At 42.1% G+C, this 24,447-nt stretch overlaps 1 protein-coding gene across 1 annotated transcript; it reads left to right on the top strand.

Moving 5' to 3' along the window:
* The first annotated feature begins 7,796 nt into the window (after nucleotides 1–7,796).
* On the top strand, nucleotides 7,797–13,086 carry LOC143765592 (uncharacterized). The gene is made up of 8 exons (XM_077252430.1): nucleotides 7,797–8,872; nucleotides 9,313–9,395; nucleotides 10,280–10,436; nucleotides 10,613–10,771; nucleotides 10,856–10,981; nucleotides 11,169–11,383; nucleotides 11,937–12,211; nucleotides 12,432–13,086. Exons 1-8 carry the CDS (start codon nucleotides 7,883–7,885, stop codon nucleotides 12,527–12,529), a joined length of 2,103 nt encoding a protein of 700 aa, XP_077108545.1. The 5' UTR covers nucleotides 7,797–7,882; the 3' UTR covers nucleotides 12,530–13,086.
* Nucleotides 13,087–24,447: the final 11,361 nt, after the last annotated feature.

The following is a 24,447-nucleotide window of genomic DNA, read 5'->3' as shown; positions in this document are numbered from 1 at the left end:
GAGGGAAATGACTGGAGGACACAAGGATTGCAGTTTCCTTTACCTTTAGTTGTTAGTTGCAGGTGCAGTCTGGGGCACGGGTAACAGGTGATGATGAGGTCCAGGAAGCCCGGAAGCAATTTAGGATCCACCTAGCCAGGTGGGTTTGGAGGCCTTCCTTCTGTGCTATCCTCTTAGGTCCTTGCTGCTTTAAGTTCTGCTCACGTTCCTCTCCTGCATGTTGCTTCTAACCTGTATGGCAGACAGCGTGAGCCTATCACGAGCACTGGCTTTTCACTGGCAGCCCCGGGCTCTTGGTCTGCTGTGATGCCTCCGGGTGTTCAGTGTGGCCAGGGAGCTTGCAGTTCCCTGCCCTCCAAATTCGGCTGTCGAGGCGTACAGCACATGCAATTCTAACTGAAAGAGCTCAAAAGGGTTCAGAGGTTTAAAGGAGTTATTCAAGAGGTATTTTAAAACAAGCAACATTTTAATTAACAAGATATTAAAAATGGTCTGCATTCTCAACAAAGGAGGGATTTCTCATTTTATTGTTTACTATTCATTGCCTAGATTGCCAGTCACCATTGCAGGTCACTGCTGCAGTCTATTAGAGGAGGCCGGTCTCCTAAGCATGGACTATAGCACTCACTAGCTCTTTCCAAGAGAGCTTGCCAGCGCTGCTAGTGTGAGCAGGGTCGGGATGCAGTCACAGACAGGAGGCAGAGCAAGGGTTAATAATTTTTGTTTCTGTTTTAATTGAACAGGGGTTAACTCCTCGCAGGGAGATGAAGGGTTAAACAGGGGGATAAACAGTCAAATTGCAAAGGATATGTAAAGTTACTGAACAAGGTAACGGCAGATCTTTTTGTACACTTATCATGTCAGAAGTTCCTTAGACTGCAGATACTACTTGGGGGTTAATAGCACCAACAACGGCTGGCGAGTTGCTGGTCCAAACAGGTTCTGTTAGTAACGGCGGTCCGTCTTCTGGTCTGTCTCCGGCACCTTCCGCTGAGCTTCTAGTCCATAAGTATATGCGTCCGGAACAAACAAGGCCGCATCACTATCAGTGTCCACAGTGAGCGAGCAGGTATATACTGGCAAGGTGGGCCGCAAACGTCTGTCCAGTACTCGGTTTTCTCTATGCAGCACATGCGCTGTACTCACGCTCAAGAAACGCACGGCACCTCGCTCTCTGCCAGCTACGAGGAACACTGCACTTCTCTCTCTGGAATCCCCGCTGGTGACGGAGGGAGTACACGGACGCAGGCCAGCACATTCCCGGTGCTTCAAGTGTGGTGTGCCATTGAGCTTACAGGGAGAGTTATTGACCACACTATCAAAGGGGTTAAACAAACAGGCTCCAATGGTGATTATCAGCACAATCTATTACATTATAATAGTACGTCCATTTGAGGGAAGGCGATTAAAATACAAACAATTTTCTATGGTCATGGTCACAGATTTTTGTGCTGTATTTTACAGCAGTGTTTCTCAATGTTCCATGTGGTGGTAGATTACATGACTTCAAATTATCAATTCATACCCACAACCCTTCCAGATAAAACGGGCACTTTTTAAGTGTAACATGGTCTACTATGTAATGACATGTGTAATTTACAGTTGTGTATGTTTATAAGACTTGGGACAGAGTTAGGAAACTAAAGTACAAGTGTAGGAATTAGTAAGAGTAGTAAGAACAGTTAGAATTGAGATTAGTACAGTGAAGTTAGATAACTTCAGGACAGGAGAACCCACAATGGTCACAGAAATAACTTGAATCTGACAACAGTAATAATAAATAAAATATCTATGAAAATTAACAAATAAAAGTCATAAATTTTTTTTCAACCATGATTCCACAGAATTAAAAAAAGCAAATAAAACTCATCAAATAGGCCTGGACAGAAATGATGGTACACCTGAAAATAATGTGACAAAAGGGACATGTTCAATCAAGGTGTATCTACTAACTAGCATCACAGGAGTCTACCATCTTGGAATCAGTGAGTGGGCCTGTATATAGGGCTACAGATACTCACTGTGCTGTTTGGTGACATGGTGTGTATCACACTCAACATGGACCAGAGGAAGCGAAGGAAAGAGTTGTCTCAGGAGATTAGAAAGAAAATTATAGACAAACATGTTAGAGGTAAAAGTTATAAGACCATCTCCAAGCAGCTTGATGTTCCTGTGACTACAGTTGCACATATTATTCAGAAATTTAAGATCCATGGGACTGTAGCCAACCTCCCTGGACATGGCCGCAGGAGGAAAATTCATGACAAATCAAAGAGATGGATAATACGAATGGTAACAAAAGAGCCCAGAAAAACTTCTAAATGGATTAAAGGTGAAATTCAAGCTCAAGGAACATCAGTGTCAGATCACACCATCCATCGATGTATGAGCCAAAGTGGACTTCTTGGGAGACGATCAAGGAGAACACCATTGTTGAAAAAAAATCATAAAAATGCCAGACTGGAATTCGCCAAACTACATGACAAGCCATAAAGCTTCTAGGAGAATGTCCTGTGGACAGATGAGACAAAAATTGACCTTTGTGGCAAGGTACATGAGCTCTATGTTCACAGATGGAAAAATGAAGCATATCAAGAAAAGAACACTGTCTCTACTGTGAAACATGGAGGAGGCTCTGTTATGTTCTGGGGCTGCGTTTATCCATCTGGCACAAAGAGTCTAGAATCTGTGCAGGGTACAATAAAATATCAAGACTATCAATGGATTTTAGAGATAAATGTGCTGCCCAGTGTCAGAAAGCTTGGTCTCAGTTGCAGGTCATGGGTCTTGCAACAGAATAATGACCCAAAACACACAGCTAAAAAAAACCAAGAATGGCTAAGAGGAAAATATTGGACTATTCTGAAGTTGCCTTCTATGAGCCTTGACCTAAATCCTATTGAGCATCTTTGGAAAGAGCTGAAAAATGCCGTCTGGAAAAGGCAACCTTCAAACACAAGACAACTAGAGCAGTTTGCTTTTGAGGAGTGGGCCAAAATACCTGTTGAAAGGTGCAGAAGTCTCATTGACAGTAAGGCTACTTTCACACTAGTGTCGTGCACTGCACGTCGCTATGCGTCGTTTTGTAGAAAAAACGCATCCTGCAAAAGTGCTTGCAGGATGCGTTTTTTCTCGATAGACTTGCAATAGCAACGCAGTGCGATGCATTGAAACACGTCGCAACCGTCGTGCGACGGTTGCGTCGTGTTGCGTCGGACCATCGCCACCAAAAAACGTAGCATGCAACGTTTTTTGGTGCGTCGTGTCCGCCATTTCCGACGCCGCGTGCGCGGCCTGCACTCCGCCGCCTCCTCCCCGCACCTCACAATGGGGCAGTGGATGCGTTGAAAAACAGCATCCGCTGCCCCCGTTGTGCAGCGCTTTCACTGCTTGCGTCGGTACGTCGCAACGACGCAATTCGTCGTGCGTCGTACGACACTAGTGTGAAAGTAGCCTTACAGGAAACGTTTGATTGCAGTGATAGCCTCAAAAAGTTGTGTAACAAAATATTAAGTTAAGGGTACCATCATTTCTATCCAGGCCTATTTCATGAGTTTTATTGTTTTTTTTAATTCTGTGGAAGCATGGTTGAAAAGCAATGGTCCGGTCATGAAGGGGTTAATGTAAAATGTGATGGAGGCACATTAGACATAGCTAGTCTATTGAATGGGCTTCGGCTTAGAACAGTAAAATGTTCAAGTTTCACAAGAACAAAAGCTATATTCTTAGGCTTCTTTCACACTAGCGTCGTACTCGGCCCGTCGCAAAGCGTCGGGCCGACGTACCGACGCTAGCAGTGAATGCGCCGCACAACGGGAGCAGCGGATGCCGTTTTTCCACGCATCCGCTGCCCCATTGTGAGGTGTGGGGAGGTGGAGGCGGAGTTCGGAAATGGCGGTCCGTCGGCGGCAAAAAACGTTACATGAAACGTTTTTTGCAGCCGACGGTCCGCCACAACACGGCGCAACCATCGCACGACGGTTGTGACGTGTGGCAATGCGTCGCAAATGCGTCGCTAATGTTAGTCAATGGTGAAAAAACGCATCCTGCAAGCACTTTTGCAGGATGCGTTTTTTTGCCAAAACGACGCATTGCGACGTATTGTAAAAACCGCTAGTGTGAAAGTACCCTAACATATGTAGGCGTGCTACAGTTTTGCCTACTTGTTTTCAGACCAAAATAGGGTGAGAAAAAAAAGTTCAGAATACAAGAAACAGCAGCAGAATGACTGGTTGAAAGGCTGCACACTGTCAGACCTGCCATAAGACTTGTGTCGGCAGCTGATACGGTGATTAGATGGCACTGGACTGTCACTTGGGGAATTAATTACACATTTAGGCCGGCGTCACACTGGCGTTTTAAACGGCCGAGTGCAATGCGATAAAAAATCGCATTGCACTCGGACCAATGTTCAGTTATGGGGCAGCTCCCAGCAGCCGACTTTTTGTCGGCCGTTTTCCTCGGTCCGAGACAATCGCAGCATGCTGCGATTGTCTCGGACCGAGGAAAACTCTCGGCTCGCTCGCACACATATAAACCTATGGGTGCGAGTGAGACAGCGCACACCACTCGGATATCATCCGAGTGCTGTGCGTTATAAGCGGACCCCAGCAATGGAGGAGATGGAGAAATTCATTTCTCCGCCTCCTCCGCAGCTGTGCTCCGATCCTCCCTATGCGAGAGAATCGGAGCACAGACGCATGACACTCGGCTCCTGCTCTGCTGCGAGCAGGACCCGAGTGTCATTAGCATATCGCATCCTATGATCTCGCATCGGATGCAATACGCCAGTGTGACGCTGGCCTTATCCTTCAAGTTGCACAGACCCACCATATCACACCTTTAGGATATGTGCACACGTCCGGATTCTTTGCAGAAATTTCCTGAAAAAAACGGACTTTTTCTGCAGGAAATCCGCATGCATTTTTCTCTCATTTTTTGTGCGGATTTTTCGCGTTTTTTTACGGAGCTTCCCAATGCATTAAATAGCGGGAAATCCGCAAAAAATCTGCAACATTAATGAACATGCTGCAGTTTTTTTGCGGAAAAAAAACGCAACATGTGCACAAAAATTGTGGATTGCATTCTATTAATAGGATGCTTAATGGATGCGTTTTTTCACGGTTTTATCGCGTTTTTATAGCGAAAAAATGTGAAAAAAATGTGAAAAATCCGGAACGTGTGCACACAGCCTTACTCTTATACAGTGGGTACGGAAAGTGTTCAGACCCCTTTACAATTTTCACTCTGTTTCATTGCAGCAATTTGGTAAATTCAAAAAAGTTCTTTTTTTTCTCTTTATTGTACACTCTGCACCCCATTTTGACTGAAAAAAAACAGAAATTTAGAAATGTTTGCATATTTATTAAAAAAGAAAAACTGAAATATCACATGGTCATAAGTATTCAGACCCTTTGCTCATATTTAAGGCTAGTTTCACACGAGCATCGGATGACGCACGACGAATTGCGTCGTTGTGACGTACTGACGCTAGCAGTGAATGCGCCGCACAACGGGGGCAGCAGATGCTGTTTTTCAATGCGCGGGGGCGGAGTTCCGGCCGCACATGCGAGGTCGGAAAAGACGGGAACGACGCACCAAAAAACGTTACAAGCAACGTTTTTTGGTGGCGACGGTCCGACGCAACACGACGCAACCGTCGCACGAGGGTTGCGACGTGTGGCAATGCGTCGCACTGCATCGCTAATGCAAGTCAGTGGAGAAAAAACGCATCCTGCAAGCACTTTTGCAGGATGCGTTTTTTCTGCAAAACGACGCATAGCGACGTGCAGTGCATGACGCTAGTGTGAAAGTAGCCTAAGTCACATGCTGTCCATTTCCTTGTGATCCTCCTTGAGATGGTTCTACTCCTTCATTGGAATCCGGCTGTGTTTAATTAAACTGATAGGACTTGATTTGGAAAGGCACACACCTGTTTATATAAGACCTCACAGCTCACAGTGCATGTCAGACCAAATGAGAATCATGAGGTCAAAGGAACTCGCCAAGGAGCTCAAAAACAGACTTGTGGCATGGCACAGATCTGGCCAAGGTTACAACAGAATTTCTGTAGTACTCAAGTCAAGGTTCTTAAGAGCACAGTGGCCTCCATAATCCTTAAATGTAAGAAGATTGGGACCACCAGAAGTCTTCCTAGACCTGGCAGTCCAGCCAAACTTAGCAATCATGGGAGAAGAGCCTTGGTGAGAAATGTAAAGAACTATCCCAAGATAACTGTGGCTGAGCTCCAGAGATGCAGTAGGGAGATGGGAGAAAGTTCCACAAAGTCAACTATCACTGCAGCCCTCCACCAGTCAGGCCTTTATGGCAACGGAAGCCTCTCCTCAGCGTAAGACATATGAAAGCTCGCCTAGAGTTTGCTAAAAAAACACATGAAGGACTCCCAGACTATGAGAAATAAGATTCTCTGGTCTGATGAAACGAAGATAGACCTTTTTGGTGATAATTCTAAGCGGTATGTGTGGAGAAAACTAGGCACTGCTAATCACCTGCCCAATACAATCCCAACATTGAAACATGGTGGTGGCAGCATCATGCTATGGGTGTGTTTTTTAGCTGCAGGGACAGGATGACTGGTTGCCATTGAAGGAAACATGAATGCAGCCAAGTATAGAAATATCCTGGATGAAAACCTCTTCCAGAGGGCTCTGGACCTTAGACTTGGTCGAAGTTTCACCTTCCAACAAGACAATGACCCTAAGCACACAGCTAAAATAGCAAAGGAGTGGCTTCAGAACAACTCTGTGACCATTCTTGACTGGCCCAGGCAGAGCCCTGATCTAAACCCAATTAAGCATCTCTGGAGAGACCTGAAAATGGCTGTCCACTACCAACGTTCACCATCCAACCTGACGGAACTGGAGACGATCTGCAAGGAAGAATGGCAGAGGCTCCCCAAATCCAGGTGTGAAAAACCTGCATCATTCCTAAGAAGACTCATGGCTGTACTAGCTCAAAAGGGTGCTTCTACTCAATATTGAGCAAAGGGTCTGAATACTAATGGCCATGTGATATTTCAGTTTTTCTTTTTTAATAAATTTGCAAAAATGTTTACATTTCTGTTTTTTCTTCAGTCAAGATGGGGTGCATAGCGTACATTAATGAGGAAAAATTAACTTTTTGAATTTACCAAATGGCTCCAATGAAACAAAGAGTGAAAAACGTAAAGGGGTCTGAATACTTTCCGTACCCACTGTATTCAGAGCTTCCCTATGCCCTCCACATAGGATCATATGCATTTGGCTTAATTCTAATAAAACCAGAAAAATGTCAAGAACTCACTAACTCATCTTGGTTGCGATGAATAATAATGAGAACATGACCGCAGTACTACTACTATATCATCATATAATCCTTAGTTTTCAACCAATAATAGACTACGGTATATGATAATAATAGAGGCCTTTGTGAGAATAACAACCTCAACAAAAATTGCTACCTATAATTTTGTATAGGTTTTATGGTGGCATCATTTTATTGTTCAGAGTTTATTCCAAGTTCGTTGGTTGATTTTACTCCATTGCCAATAAAAAAAATGATTGTAGTCCATAGGAAGTCTTGAATTTTAATTATTTACTGCATTGTAATCATTAAAATAATACTAAAAAAACATTAAACTATGGAGTAAATTGGGCCAATAAACATCTTACATAGCTCCACCTTAACTCCAACCTATATTACATATTTTTTAATAGAATGGTCTCCGAGCCAGTTATTACCAAACCTTGTATTACTTCCATTGTAAAGGAATGCTACCACGTAACTCCTGGTTTACTATAAAATGCTTAAATCGCACTTCAATTTTATCCTGCACATTGACAACTAACTCTTCTCTTCGAGTAATACCATCATCTCTTTGAGAATGTCCTACAGAAGCTCAAGCGTTCAAGAAGCCTATGGGAATGCAGGATCCAACAGGGCAGTAAGACAACCTGAAAACAATGGTGATGGATCTCAAGTAAAGGGTTCTACCGGATCACAGAGAGGCGGAAGTGGAGAAGCAACCACTGGATATCATGGAGAGGATTCTGGTGCTGCATATGGAAGTTCAAGCCAGGCTAATAGACAAGGAGGTTACGTAAATTCAGGCAGTGTTAGAGATGGTGTCTCAGGGAGCAGCTCAACAGCCAGACATAGAGTAGGCTTCGAGGATCATTCTAGTGGACAAACAGGGACAGGGCTTGGTGCTAGTTCCAGCAGAAATGTGAGTGGAAAGCAACCAGCTGGAAGCTCCACTGCACATACTGGCAATTCTACTACGACATCAAGTGGTAGTTATGGAAGCAGCTCTGGTGGACATACTGGTAGTAATTCTGGAGGTTACAGAGTAAGTTCTGGTGGAAATGCTGGTGGTTCTAGTGGAGGCTATGGGGGGAGTTCTACCGGATATACCAGTGGTTCTAGTGGGCAGAGAGGAGGCACTAGTGGTAGCTCTGGCAATGTCTCAAGAAGTGGAACTGGAAACTTCAGTGGGGGTTACAGCAGTAGGTCAACTGGTGGATATTCCAGTAGAAGCTCAGGTGGACGATCAGGATTTGGCAGTGGTCACTGTGGTGTTTCTGGAAATGGAGGATATGGTGGTTTTAGTGCTGGAAATGCAACTAGTGGACAAAGAGGAAGTTTTAACACAGGTGGCTTCTCAAATGGAGGAGAGGGTCTCCTTCAGACAGGAAAAAAAGAAACCATGCAGAATCTAAATTCCCGTTTGTCTGCCTATATGGATAAGGTGAGGGACTTAGAAGACTCAAATTCAGAACTTGAGAATAAGATCAAAACCTGGTATGAAACACATCAACCTAAAAAAGTAGACAACAGCAATTATTACAAGACCATCGAAGACCTCAAAGATCAGGTACGTGCTCTGCCAAACCTTATTTTATCACCTTTTTTGGGACAGCATAATCTACAATCTGTCAGTAACAAACTGAGTGTATAGACTCCAGTAAAGTCAAAGTCCTAAAAAGGCAAGAGGTAGAGGTTCTATCCAGATCCTGGTGCTCGAGTGCATAATTTGGGTGATAGGATCTGTTACACATTCTGCATTGTGACCCAGGAACATTACACTTCTGGATACAGACTAGTAGTCTCCAAGCTGTTTCTCTACAGTTATGACAGAACTACAACTTGTAGATTTGAAACAAGTGAACAACCACTGGTATAAACAAAATGGGCACAAGAAGTTCCAAAAGCCTGAAAATTAGGGAAAAGTCAAGATAAGTGCATGTGCAATTCTTCCATCTAGGTATTCTTCTTTACTATACACCGAACTTATGGTTTTATCTTTTACTATAGATCATTAATGCCACTCTGGACAATAATCAACTCACTGTTGAGGTGGACAATGCCAGGCTGGCAACTGATGACTTCAGAGTGAAGTAAGTTTGTACTTTTTCTGTCTGAAGCTTGAGGATATTTTTCCTTTTATATTACAGTTTTTGTTTGTAGAGAAATTATATTGTAGCAATGAATAATATGAATGCAGCACTTTCCATTAGTTTTAAAATATACCTAAAGCCAGTTTCGGACATGGGTCTCATTTATATGTTTGATCCTGTATTATTTAAAGACCTGAGTTAAACTTTTCCAGGTAAGCATATTTCGAAGCACCATTGTTGGGTGCAGCAACAAAATAACTCTCAGGTATATATTGCCACCTGCTGGTATTTTGTAAGTATGCAGAAACCAATAAACTTTTCAAAAAGTTTTGCCTATAAGAAAAAATGATGTACACCAAGGCTCAGTTTAAAATATATAATCTCATAATATGATTGTTACTAAAATACTACGCTCAGTCTTCTATTTTCCCAAATATTAGCTAACATTTTAAAATTGTCTGCACAACTTGGCGAATGATTTTGCTCGTGAAATGTACGTCTCTGTAAGAGCCATGCTAATAGGAGTCAAACTATTATGGGAGTACAAAATGCAGGAAACATGAAGACTTATAAGAATATTTTGGGTAACTGATACACTGTGTTATGCCTTGTGCAGGTCTCAAGGGGGCAAAGCATGACATCGGGTTCCAATAACACCAAAGAAAAGATCCCTGAGTCCTGCACTGCCCACTTAGCCCTTGTTTCAATCATTATAACCTAAAGTGCTTTGGTCTCCTTTATGGGAAATGGACTCGTATCAATAGTACAGCAATGATGGCCAGTTTAGAAAAGGGTAGCCATGTTCTGCCCCTATAGTAAAAAAGGAGGAAAACCAGTAAGGTAATTTGACAACATAGAAATGATATGACTTATGACTTCTTTAGGTTCGAGAGTGAGCTGAACATGCGCCAGAGTGTGGAAGCTGACATTGAAGGACTACGTAAAGTTCTGGATGACCTGACTCTAGAAAAGGCTAGTCTTGAGAGTCAAATTGAAAACCTAAGAGAAGAAATTGCTTCTAGCAAGAAAATGCATGAAGAGGTAAAAAAATCATCTACAAATTCTTTAGTCAATCGGCTAAAGTTTCACGAAAGCAACGATATAAATTTAGATCATAAACTGCAATGCCATCTTGGTGTAGATCTATCAATAATTATGCATTTGGATAGCTACTTGTAAATGGATATATGTGAATAACGTATCAACCCTATGTGTAGGAAATGAAGGCCTTGCAAGGACAAACCAGTGATGTCAATGTACAAGTGGACGCTGCTCCAGGCATCAACATGCTGAAGGTTCTTAATGAGATGAGGGCTCAATATGAAGAACTGGCCGAAGACTACCGTAAAACAGCAGAGAAAGAATACAACCAAAAGGTGTGCTTGACATTTTTTCCACAGTTTATCTTGGAAAATCTTGCATTTTCTTGACTTACGTTGCTGGTATTTTTGTTACTTTAGATCACTGAACTAAGTAACGAGATTTCCTGTAGCAGTGCAGAAATCGAGACAGGCAAGTCCGAAGCCACCGAATTGAGACGCACTATGCAAACTTTGGAAATAGAACTTCAGAGTCTACTTGCCATGGTAAGATATATATATATATACAGTATATGTGTCATGTATGGATTTGTAAATAGAATATGGAGATTTTACTGATGGAGAATTATATATATATATATTCATATACTAAATCGAAATTATCAGTCTATTGGTGGGTAGTATGTAATTTTGTTCATCATGAATCAGTCATCCGCATTTTATCCTCATACAGAAATGCTCCCTGGAGAACACACTGGCTGAGACCCAGGGTCGCTATTCATGCCACCTGAGTCATATTCAAGAAAAAGTTTCCAAACTGGAGGACCAACTAGCTCAAGTGCGTTGTGATATGGAGAACCAATCTTATGAGTACAAGATACTTCTGGACATCAAGACCAGACTGGAAAATGAAATAGAAATGTACCGTCAACTGCTGGATGGAGAAAAGTAAGGGAAAGACATGTCTCCTTATTGCTATAATAGTTTGTGTTCCCAGATCATGTTAGGGATCAAAGTGCATCTATACAAAACTTATAATGAGAGGAGAAGATCTCCATAACATCTTAACATCGTTCCATAATTGTAGGGCCTTGTCCTCCCTCAGTTATTTCTGGTGAAGAAAAGAATGATAGCAGGAACATTAGTTTCGCACCCTGCTTGTTTGCTTATCTAAATTGTAGAAGATGTGGCGAAAGGAAGAATGATACATATTCACATGACCTACACAGAAATGTGATAAGATCCAGCTTGAAATAGGTCACCACAACTATAGGCCCCATAACAACTACAAAGACTTCATCTATGGTACCTCTTTACTTGCACCAGAACTTCTTGTTGGCTAGAGGATGGGTAAAGTAAGAATAGTTAGGACTGCTCAATTTTGGATTCATGCTTCCTATCTTAAAGGAACAATCATAAAAACCTACTGATTATTAAGGTTTTCTCAATAGTGAATTATATTGAGTCCTGAAGTTTTGTTCAAAAATGCTTTTTTTTGCAGTGTTTCAAGCGGTGGTTCAAGAAGGAGATCTGGTGGTAGTATGTCACGCAATACATCAGTCAGTGGATCAGGAAGTGGCTCAGTGAATGCCTCTGGCAATAGCTCCAGCTATAGCTCGACCAGCGTCTCGGGTAGTGCCTCAGGAAGTGGCATGACCAGCGGCTCAGCCAGCGGCTCAGCCAGTGGCTCAGCCAGTGGCTCAGTCAGTGGCTCAGTCAGTGGCTCAAGCAACACTGAATGGTCTTCAAGAAGATCTGATTCATCATCAGTGACAGGTAACTGTAAACTTAATATGACTGTGACACTGGGGCTATGGAATTATGTTAAAAATGTGCATAATTGACTACATTGCACATAATACATTGGTAGGTCCATCTTTTATAAGCAAAGGTACTTAATCTCTAGTTTCCCTAACTTGTCTTCAAAGAACTCACAGCTTTCATGACAAATAGGAAGATTTCCCCTTCATCTTATTGAAATGTCTCTCTTTTTCAGATCCAAAAAAAAACCGCCTTGTGACAACAATCACCGAGGAGAGAGTGGACGGGAGATTGGTATCCACCAAAGTAGACAAGATCGAACAGAAAGCGTAATAAAAGACCCCGTTCCCATCTTCCTTCTCCAAGAAACCTATTCCAAACATCTTCAACCTTTATTTTCTGTTCACATTTAGGAAATACCTAATTTGGGAAATGCTAGCTTTAGACTGGTGTCTTTTTCTTGTGATTTGTTAGGAGTTCGATGGATCTGTATTCCAACAGTTATCGCCTTAGACCTTAAAATGTTAACTATGTTAAAGGAACACTTCAGGAAAGATGGATAGACTGTGTTTTCCTTGGTACAGAGCTTAATAGGGCGATGTATGGCAAGGAGTCTCAAACAATACCGATGAGAAAGTCTATGTGCCATGCTCTTCTCCCGTAGGCCCAACAATGAGTATACCAGTGTATCCTGGAGTGTTTCTTTACAGCCTTTGGTTACTTTTAGGTTAGATTTTATTGTCGTTAATATTTCATCACTAACATTCACAGGGATAGGCCAGTTTTCTATGTAATATTCAATATCTTTATGGCTGTCCTATGTTTTAGTTCTCATATTTCTGCTTGTATTTTTCATTTCTTGATCAATAAACACTTTTCTGGGCAATGACAATTAATCTGACTTTGTCTTTTGTAATATTAATGAGCCTAGTAGAAAAATGTCATTTACTCTGTACCCAATTATATTCAGAAGTGTTAGTTAAAGGGGCTTTCCATGCTTACTACACTGATGAATTATCTGTAGGAAGTAATGAGTTCCAGACTCCTGAGGGTACCTGCACCAAACAGCTTTTTCAACTCCAGCGGCTGCTCGATGTAAATAGTGAACGGAGCCGAACAGCACGGCATTGACACTGTGAAATGGCCATTTTAATGCAATGTAGCTCAGCTCCTGCTGAAGTGAATAGAAGCTGAGCTTGTGTACTATGGACGGCCAATACACAGTGAACGGAGCTGTGCATTTTGCCTACACATTCAGACCCAGGAACTGAAAACAGCTGATCAGTCTTGGTGCCGGATCAATCAGATATTGATGACTTCTCTGAAGGACAGGTCATCAATGCAGTAAGACTGGTCCCCTGCCCTATTAATTGTTTCTAATCCCCAACAATAGGTCATCAATATAAAAGTCCTGGATAACCCCTTTAAAGGCAGCCAAAATGGCAATTTCAGAGGCCATCAATGAGCCTTATTCTAGAGCAGACTTTAATGATGCCGTAGAATAAACCTTAGAAATGATACCAAGGCAGTCTATACTGAAATGGGTCAGCCACTACTGGGTAATCCCTTGTCAGCTGCTAAGATACCCTGGATAAAATTAAAAAACAAATTATTGGCTCCTGGACAGGTACCGTTCCAGTGATGTTGGCACTGTATTTCCCAGCTGTCACATGACATTGTCATGTGAATACTGCAGCCAATCACTGGCCGCAGATAAATTGTAGCTTTCACTATTCTGTCAGAGCACACATCGGCTCTTTAAGAAAACTGAAAAGCTGCCGCTGATCAGTGACCACTGATTGGCTGCAGCATTCACGTGACCTATCAGTGGTTATTGATCAGCGGCAGCTTTTCAGTTTTCTTAAAGAGCCGATATGTGCTCTGACAGAATAGTGAAAGCTACAATTTATCAGCGGCCACTGATTGGCTGCAGCATTCACATGACCTAACAATGTTATGTGATAGCTGGGAGATACAGTGCCAACATCACTGTAACGTGTTTTTTCTAGATTTTGTCTGTGGCACTTTAGAAGTTAAGAAGCAATTTAAAGAGAATCTGTCAAAAGTTTGCCACCTAATCTGAGAGCAGAATAATTTAGACACAGAGACCCTGATTCCAGGGATGTGTTACTTAGTGGGCTGTTTAATGTAGATTTGGTAAAATCACTGTTAACAGCAGATTATCACTAAAGGACTAGTAAACCTGCTGCCATGTAGTCCTTTATATTAATGTACTCTGTATAACCCCACCCCCACTCCTGATTGTCAGCTTTCTGCCTATGCATAGTGTATACTGAAAGCCACGAATCAGTTGTGTAGGTGGAGTTATATAGAGCTCATCATCAGAGAGCTGGTAGATCTACAGCAGAGAAAATGGAATTTATGAAAAGTGCAGAAATCAGTCCAGTAAGTGATAAATCGCCGGATTCAGGGTCTCTGCCTTTTTACTATTCCATACCAGCAAATCCTGGAAAAGATGACCTGTCACCAGGTCAAAAGTGGCCAGTTTTTTTTTATCTCCATACATTTTTTGTCTTCATTACTAACATTTATGGTCTTTACAAGGGGGCATTGCACATAGGGTAATAATACAGCGCAGCCTAAAGATGCCCTCAAAATGAATCCTGTGAGCCTTGCCATTTTGAAAAAGAAAATAAAAATTTGCAGTGAGAAAAATCCCCTAAATCTCTGAAACCATAGGACAGATTAAAAAAACAAAAACTACATATGAGAGAAGCAGGAATAAAATAAAAGCAAGAACTAGCTGTTTTTGACAGGGCAACAGGTGCTCTTTAAAGCCTGTTTTTAGGGTATACCAGAGTTGCTTTAACAGCTTATGTCATAGTGACAACGTCCATAATGTGTTAGCATTCAAGACTGTATAATAAACATATAAACAGTAATACTTTAATTGGGTTGAAAAAAATGGAATAAAAAAATAATAACAAAAAAAATGTTAAAAATCCAAAAAAGCATTTTTCTATGAAAAAATACATTTTGTTGTACATTCATCACATAAAAATAAACAAATTGTATTTGTAAAACCATAATAACATGAAGAATTAATGTATTTGGCTATTCAGTGCAAGAACCCAGGAAGTAATTGTTGAACTGAATACCAGAGTCTTCCTCAGTCATAAACTAGAACTGAATATATAGGCGGAGGTATACTAAGCTAAACGTGTCAGAATTATGTCACAATATTGTGCCAAAAATACTGTCTTTTAATACTGAAAAGGGTCTGCCGAAACATTAATATTGGTACAAAATTTGGACACAAAGTAAACTAATAAGTAATATAGGGTTAGATTAGACAGTGTAAACTTGTGCCAGATTTCATCAACCAGTGTAAGCCACAAAGTCTATACTTGCATCTAAAAGTATTGATGAATACGTCCCATTGTTTGTTGCATTTGTCAAGGCCTATGGCCTACAGCAGTCAAATGCCCAATCATTTAGTTTAATAGCCCCAGGTGCCCATTTCTTTGGCGACCCTACCAGGGCCGGACTGGCCATCTGGCAATATCTGGTAAATGCCAGAAGGGCCTGTCTGGTCATGGGCTGCCTTGTTTGCTACGTTGTTAACAGAGTCGGTGTTCTCAAGATACCTATACTGTTAAGTGTTGTGATGGAGCACAAAGTCGCTGACTCCATCACTTACCCGAACAGGCCACGGGTATCATTAGAAATATTGGTCTAGTAGAAAATCTTCCTTTCCTCCATCCCGGGTAATATTAGTAATATATCCCATCTGGTTTTTGGGGACTGTAACAACATGAGCCTGTGTGATTTCAAAGGCCAGGACTGAATTTCAGCTCCAGTCCGTACCTGGACCCAACTGAAAGGAGTGTACCGATAATGTGGTACTGTGTATATGCATTAGCAATCAGAAAAAGATGCTTAAATGGATAGTGATAATAAAAAGAAAGTATTCCATTTTAACTCCTAAATCATGATCATGATTTTTGTTATTCACCAGAGGAAATAGAGAGTATATGTATGGAGCAATAAAGAAGCTAGTAATCCTTATTCTAACATTTGGAATATTAAAGAGGTTGTTCAGCTTTAGGTTACAAGGCTGAAGTCACTGTGACTGCAGACTTGTGAGACCTCACATTACGTACACTGCAGGCTGTGAGGAAGTGGACAGTCATGTAACTGCAGGTATGCGATTTGCATACATTTCGAACTAACGTGTCTAGAATTGCTCAATGAAACTTGCATTGAACGAGGCCACAAATGTCTAGTCTGCACGTGACCGCATGCATGGAAATCATATACTTGCGGTTATGGGAGCATCGCTCCCGATGTCAGTGAAACCTCACAGCATGCAGTGCGCTCAATGTGAGTAATCACAAGTCTGCAGTCACATTGAGTAACTGCAGCCTTGTACCCTAAAGCCGTTTAGCTCCTTTAAGCCCTGAAGGAAACTCCTAAATACAGAGGCATATCTGGGGGGGGAGGCAGCCGGGCCGCCTAATGTGGCGATCCACAGTATCTCCTCTGACGGCTGCATTCTGCCTCCCCAGACTGGTAGATGGCTGTCCTCTGTCCCGGCTGCAAGCTGACAGCCGGCAGAGAGAAGCTGCAGCGCGCAGGCTGCCAGTGTTCAATAGTACTCGCATCTAACAGATGCGAGTACAATTGGAGCTCTGACCTCTGGGTGAGAGTGATGCCAGCAGCGTGATCAAGTCATGTGATCACGCTGCTGATGTCACTGGCCCGCATTGCAGAAGCGAACACTGGTGGTAAGTGCTCCAGTGGAGCTGAAGACACCGAAGATTAAGTGCACAGGGGGATTTAGTGGGGGGATCGGGGGGATTTGGAGTGGCAATGGGGAGATTTGGAGTGGGAATGGGGAGATTTGGAGTGGGAATGGGGAGATTTGGAGTGGGAATGGGGGGATTTAAAGTGTGTGGGGAGAGTTGGACTGGGGATGGGGGATTTGGAGTGGGGATGAGGTATTTAATGTGTGTGGGGAGATTTGGAATGGGGATGGGGGATTTGGAGTGGTGATGGGGGATTTAATATGTGTGGGGAGATCTGGACTGGGGATGGGTGGATTTAATGTGTGGGGGGAGATTTGGACTGAAGATGGGTGGATTTAATGTGTGTGAGAAGATTTGGACTGGAGATGGGTGGATTTAGGGCAAGTATGAGGAAACAGTATGGGGCATGTATGAAGAAACAGTATGGGGGATTGGTGCAGACATAGTATGGTGAGTGGAAGATGAGTGCAGACAATATCGGGCGAACAAGGGAATGTATGCGGACACTGTATGAGTAGGGTTGGGAAAAATGTATGTGGACACAGTATGGGGAGTGAGGGTGATGGGATATGTGCAGACACAGTACGTGGAGTAGGGGGTATATGTGCGCAGGCAGTATAGAGAGTGAGGGGGTAAATATATGAGGGGACAGTATGATAAGCAGGGGGGATGTGAGAGAAGACAGTATGAGGAGGAAGGGGAATAGTGTGAGGAGACAGTATGGGGGGAAAAAAGTGATTGGGCACAGAATAGACACAGAGTAGTAGGGGCGTAGCATGGGGGCGACAGTGCAAGAGTACCACCAGGAGGGAACAGTATACCAAGAAGGTGGGAGTATGATGAGAAGGAACAATATAGAGACTGGGCCCTATAGGGAGGACACAGTGTGAGAGGACAGTGTGAATAGGGGTCCCAGTATGGAAAGGAGATGTCAGCGTGGATAGCATGTACCATAAGAAGGACAGTGTGGGGGTCATATTTTGTGCACACAATATAGTGAGGGGCAATTATTTATTCAGGGGCTCAGTGTAGGGCAGATATTTTTATTCAGGTGCATTATAATGACACTTGTATCTTTAATGGCATCATATGGAGATTTGTAGCAGAAGACTGGAGAAGATGGAAATCTGCAGAGATGGCTGTGGATGAGAAAACTCATCATGGGATCTGGACAAGATGAAGAAAAGAAGGAGAACGACTCCAGAGATGACGTCATCTATAAGGTACCTGGATGTAAATGTTATTTGTGATACTAATTCTCATGTTTCTATTTATGTTGGAAGCATTAAAGGGAATGTCGAGGTTTGTGATGAGTCTGCAGTCATTCTTTGTGATTGCAGACTTCTGAATTCTCACAATGCGCACTGCACGCTGTCAGGATTCTCTCGTGCTGGCGATTTACATACATGTGGTCACGTGCTAACTAGACATGTGTGGCCTCACTCAATGAAAATGAACTGAGCGAGGCCGGGCACGTCTAGTCGGAATGTGGTCAGAAGTATACAAATCACATGCTTGTGCTGACATGACCATCCACTGTTGCCACCATCAAAAGAGAATCCTAAAAGTGTGCAGTGCATTGGTTGTGAGAATTCAGAAGCTGCGATGTCAGGATTCAGCTCTGCAGGTTCCAGTAGTCATCCCATGGACACTTCAATCATATGCGATTTTCATACTTATGGTCCTGGGACAACAAGCGTCTCTTCCTGCTTCTCTCAGTTTTTCACTGAATATTGAGAACATTAGGGAGAGGAGCTCGTGGGTACATGACTGAGTGTGCAAATCGCATACGTTCTGGGGGGGGGGCGCCAAACTGTATTCTTGCCTCGGGTGCCAGAAAACCGACATACACCTCTGCCAAAATACATTCATCACCTATGCACAGAATAAGTGATAAAGTGGGTGTCTGACCACTAAGGGGGTCCTAAACTGAAGTGTGTGAATGAAGCAGTACTGTTCAAGCTACTGTGACTGAAGCAATGACTGTGTCAGACCCAAAGGAGTGAATGAAGTTGTGGTCTCGCTTTCACAGCACTTACCCCCTTTACAGAGTGGACTTTGAACACGGGGGTTCTTGGGATCTGTGGGGGTCCCAAAGGTTGGATCACTAGTGATTAAACATTTCTCAACGGTCCTGTGGACGTAATGGGCTTGGAGCTTGACAATGAGGTACTCCGGGCTAGTGCAGGATACACCCAGTCTGCTGACATCAGAGGCTTTTCTTGGGTGCTCTCCATTTTCATGTAATGACAAAGCCCAAGAATGTCAAAGATAAACAACGCAGCGCTACTAAAATATAATTAAGTTTAAGAGGCTCTAAATCACAGTATGCCTTCAGCTTTCTAATTATAATTCTCACTGGATGTGTAGGAAATGTCACAGTTACTGAGCTGCGGCCAAATAATTCAAGATAATCAGAGTTTGCAGGAAATTAAAAGAAATGGCAATCATTTTTCTTTCAAGAGGCAGCGCCACTATTGTCCATGTCTCTGTCTAGTATTGCAGCTTAGTCCCATTTACCAATAATACGGTGAATCAAGACTAATAGACCCTGATTTATTTAGATTGGTATCGTGTACATCCGTCATCAATGTAGGGAGAGCTGAAATAAGCAACTCTTAATGAGTTTGACGCATCTTTCATCTTTTGTGCAACACCACAAGGAATATATGCCATTTCTGTCTTAAATTGAGCCACTTTGGTGACATAAATTATGATGAATTTGTCTGGCGCGCTTGAAAACTGTTTGTTGGATTGGCACCATACTGTCTGAAGAAGCTATGAAATGTTCTACTATAACCGACCCATGTACTCAGAGGTTCCCCTTACCCAAAATATCTAACATTTTGTCTGAAGGTCTTAAAGGGAAGCTGAAGCTCCCATCTGTAAAATGGCCAATTCTTTAAATTAGTTTCTTAGGTTTCATGTTTTTTTTAAAAAATACAACTTTTTCAGATCTTTATTAAAAAAAGAAAAATCAATAATATTGCAATCTTCTTATCATCACAGACATGATTACAATGACTAGTAACACCTCTATGCGCAGCTGATAAAATAGGATACACCAATCACAATAGGTGAAGCCTGCTACCTCTCCCTAACAATGACCCGCTCATAAAATGCTTCAATACCAAAGAAAGGGTCAGAGTCTGACCACTGTGCCTAATGAACATGTGAATTTTTCAAAACAACAGGAAGTTAGAATCTAAAAAAGCTACAGTTGGCAGTGTGAAAATTGTAAGAGTTCTAATTTATATTTTTAATGGACATTAAAGCACAAAAATAAAAAAAATATTTTAAACACAAAAACATGATTTAAACAATAGTTCATTTTCTAATGATAATTTCACTTTAAGGGTTCCTTATGCTTTAGATTAAAGTCGGACGATCCGACTATTTTATCTTTGTGGTTTAGGGCCTGTCAATTCTCTATCCACAGATGATGTTAAAGGAGAGAATGATGAAGCAGTGTAAATCAGAACATCCAAACCTTATGTTCCCCGGGGAGATAATCCACTACCAGAAGTGTCAGGCAACAGCTTACTTCCCGCATCCAATCGAAAACACATGCACGTTGGTGTAGTGTTCGGCTGACAACTACATCTTATGTGTATTGGAACCTTTAAAAAGATTAAACAATTACATTAAGATCTATCATTACTATCTGCATTTACAGAGTTTAGGATCATGTTTCCAGAAGATGAATGCAATTAGTAGGAATACAGTCATGGCCAAAAGTATTCACACCCCTGCAATTCTGTCAGATAATACTCAGTTTCTTCCTGAAAATGATTGCAAACACAAATTCTTTGGTATTATTATCTTTTCCACACCAAACATAAAAAAGGGGGTGGACAAAAGTATTGGCGCTGTTGGAAAAATCATGTGATGCTTCTCTAATTTGTGTAATTATCAGCACCTGTAACTTACCTGTGGCACCTAACAGGTGTTGGCAATAACTAAATCACACTTGCAGCCAGTTGACATGGATTAAAGTTGACTCAACCTCTGTCCTGTGTCCTTGTGTGTACCACATTGAGCATGGAGAAAAGAAAGAAGACCAAAGAACTGTCTGAGGACTTGAGAAACCAAATTGTGAGGAAGCATTAGCAATCTCAAGGCTACAAGTCCATCTCCAAAGACCTGAATGTTCCTGTGTCTACCGTGCGCAGTGTCATCAAGAAGTTTAAAGCCCATGGCACTGTGGCTAACCTCCCTAGATGTGGACGGTAAAGAAAAATTGACAAGAGATTTCAACGCAAGATTGTACAGATGTTGGATAAAGAACCTCGACTAACATCCAAACAAGTTCAAGCTGCCCTGCAGTCCGAGGGTACAACAGTGTCAACCCTTACTATCCGTCGGCGTCTGAATGAAAAGGGACTGTACGGTAGGAGACCCAGGAAGACCCCACTTCTTACCCCGAGACATAAAAAAGCCAGGCTGGAGTTTGCCAAAACTTACCTGAAAAAGCCTAAAACATTTTGGAAGAATGTTCTCTGGTCAGATGAGACAAAAGTAGAGCTTTTTGGGCAAAGGCATCAACATAGAGTTTACAGGAGAAAAAAAAGAGGCATTCAAAGAAAAGAACATGATCCCTACAGTCAAACATGGCGGAGGTTCCTTGATATTTTGGTGTTGCTTTGCTGCCTCTGGCACAGGACTGCTTGACCGTGTGCATGGCATTATGAAGTCTGAAGACTACCAACAAATTTTGCAGCATAATGTAGGGCCCAGTGTGAGAAAGCTGGGTCTCCCTCAGATGTTATGGGTCTTCCAGCAGGACAATGATCCAAAACACACTTCAAAAAGCACTAGAAAATGGTTTGAGAGAAAGCACTAGAGACTTCTAAGGTGGCCAGCAATGAATCCAGACCTGAATCCCATACAACACCTGTGGAGAGATCTAAAAATGGCAGTTTGGAGTAGGCACCCTTCAAATATCAGGGACCTGGAGCAGTTTGCCAAAGAAGAATGGTCTAAAATTCCAGCAGAGCATTGTAAGAAACTCATAGATGGTTACCGGAAGCGGTTGGTCGCAGTTATTTTGGCTAAAGGTTGTGCAACCAAGTATTAGGCTGAGGGTGCCAATACTTTTGTCTGGCCCATTTTTGGAGTTTTGTGTGAAATGATCAATGTTTTGCTTTTTGCTTCATTCTTTTTTGTGGTTTCTCATTTAAGACAAATTAAATGAAGATAATAACACCAAAGAATTTGTTTGCAATCATTTTCAGGAAGAAACTGAGTATTATCTGACAGAAATGCAGGGGTGTGAATACTTTTGGCCATGACTGTATGTGGAAAACCTGGACTGAAAGTGCTCAATTTTCAGTGAAAAGAAAATATTATTCACTGCTCTAGTAAATGTATTGCCTGTGTAAGGACACAATGGGTTCTTCAAAGTGAGCAACACTTTTTGTGACGATTTTCTACTAAGGTCAAGAGATGATGACCCTTTAAAGGGAACCTGTCACCTGAATTTAGGGGGACCAGTTTTGGGTAATATGGGCGGGGTTTTCGGGTGTTTGATTCACCCTTTCCTTACCCGCTGGCTGCATGCTGGCCGCAATATTGGATTGAACTTCATTCTCTGTCCTCCAGAGTACACGCCAGCGCAAGGCAATATTGCTGTAATTTATTATCTGTTATCTTTGGAGAACAGGGCCGCAGGATCATGGAACAATTGATATTTGTTAATATGTTAATTGCATATTGTAAAAGGCCAGCTAGTTTGTTATCCTGCAAAACAGAGGAGGACAAACTAGGCAGAGTGATTAAATACACAAACAATGCAAGTTAATCTCATCACACCTTTTTCTTGACCTGTGGATGATGGCTTGAAGGAGAGTTGTGAACTATATAAGGGGGATATGCGTCTGTATCAACAGTGACTTGACAACAACTACCAGGACAACATGGCTTCATCAAGACGGACACACATTTAATTCTACAGGATGTCAGCTTAGGGGACCACAACCCCAGCTGAAAGAATACTGTCTGTTGGTGGTTCCATAAAGTATTGCCACACTGTTTTACCTTCTCCCTCTGTTGTCTGAGTAGTATGATGCCCACAGGAAAGGAGAGCAGGCGTTCAGTGGGATGAATCCTGGTCTATGTGGTCTCGGGCTTGCGGATGAGAGCACCCAGTGCCCCCCCCCCATGTCTCCACATGGGTTACAGAAAAAAAGAAAAGATTAAGAAAAAAAAGGACCCACACACCCATAGTATTACATTAATGGACAGGTGTAGAAATTTTTATTTGTGCACCTGTGCAATAACTTAATACTAAAGATGTGTGGGCCCTAGTCTTTCTTTTTAGGAGAAAATATCTGGGAGTGTGACCATCCCATAGATCAGCACCTTTATGCACCCATCTTGACCACATAAGCTTTTAATTTCGAGCATGCCTGGTTTCCATTTCACTCCCAATTCACATGAGGCTGGTTTGACACATATAGTGGTAAGACATTTAGTGGCTAGGGACCATCCATATTAAAAGGTCACCTTGACGTGGCTGGATAGCTTTTGCGCTCTTTGATCAAAAAAACATAACTAAGTACCTTTACGTTTTTAATGTTTGAGGCAATATTGGAGTTCATGTATTCATTAGTTGCAGTGTGCTGATGCATCGTGTATGCAGTTCTCAGAAGAGGCCAGTATATAGTAAATTAAGCTGTGCTGTTCAGCTCCATTCACTGAATACATCTGGCAGGAGATAATAACAGCTGATCATTGAGGTGTTTGGTGTCGGTCACCCAACGATCTGACATTGTATGATTAGCTTTGCTAACCCCTTTAACATAGGATGCCCTCCTATTAACTGAAAAGTCACTAATGCTTTTTTGACACTGGCCTACTGCGGACATCTAAAAGACTGTCAATCATCTATATGAAAGTCGATCAACGAATGTTTAGTGTTTAAACCTGTTTAGACAGATCGAAAGTTGACCACACTTCCATGCATAGGAAATGATTGTTAACTTGATCATATTGTATGCACAGATTATCAATGTTCTTGGCAGCACATCTGTTTAGACAGGACGATAATATTTAAACAAGTGTTTTGCTCATTCATCAGGTGATTGGCAGCCTGATTTCTGACCGATAATGGGGAAACAAGCTTTAATGGGTGAAGGTCCAACTCTAAGTGAAGGTGCTGGGCACTGCTGAAGTGTCCTGTACACTGTTTACTACCACAGTGTCTAAATAGTTGGAACTGTACTAGAAATGTAAGCTTTTTCCCCATAAAGTATAAGAAACAATTCTGCACATCCCAGTATAGCGAGTACAATGTAGACCATATGAAGGATAACAAAGCAGAAGTCTCTGTAGTGCTTCCTGAGGACCATGGCCCCTCAAACATCTGATTGACAGGAGGTGTGAAAAATATAACTTCCACCAATTGAATACTGATGGCCAATGCTATGAGAACTTGGAAAATCCTTTAAGATCTGTAAAATGGATTGAATGCTGTATCTGTTG

This window comes from Ranitomeya variabilis, chromosome 4, assembly GCF_051348905.1.
Source record: "Ranitomeya variabilis isolate aRanVar5 chromosome 4, aRanVar5.hap1, whole genome shotgun sequence".
NCBI classification, from domain to species: Eukaryota; Metazoa; Chordata; class Amphibia; order Anura; family Dendrobatidae; genus Ranitomeya; species Ranitomeya variabilis.
The sequence above is the reverse complement of the archived record's forward strand: the minus strand, read 5'-3'. Positions and strand labels throughout refer to the sequence as shown.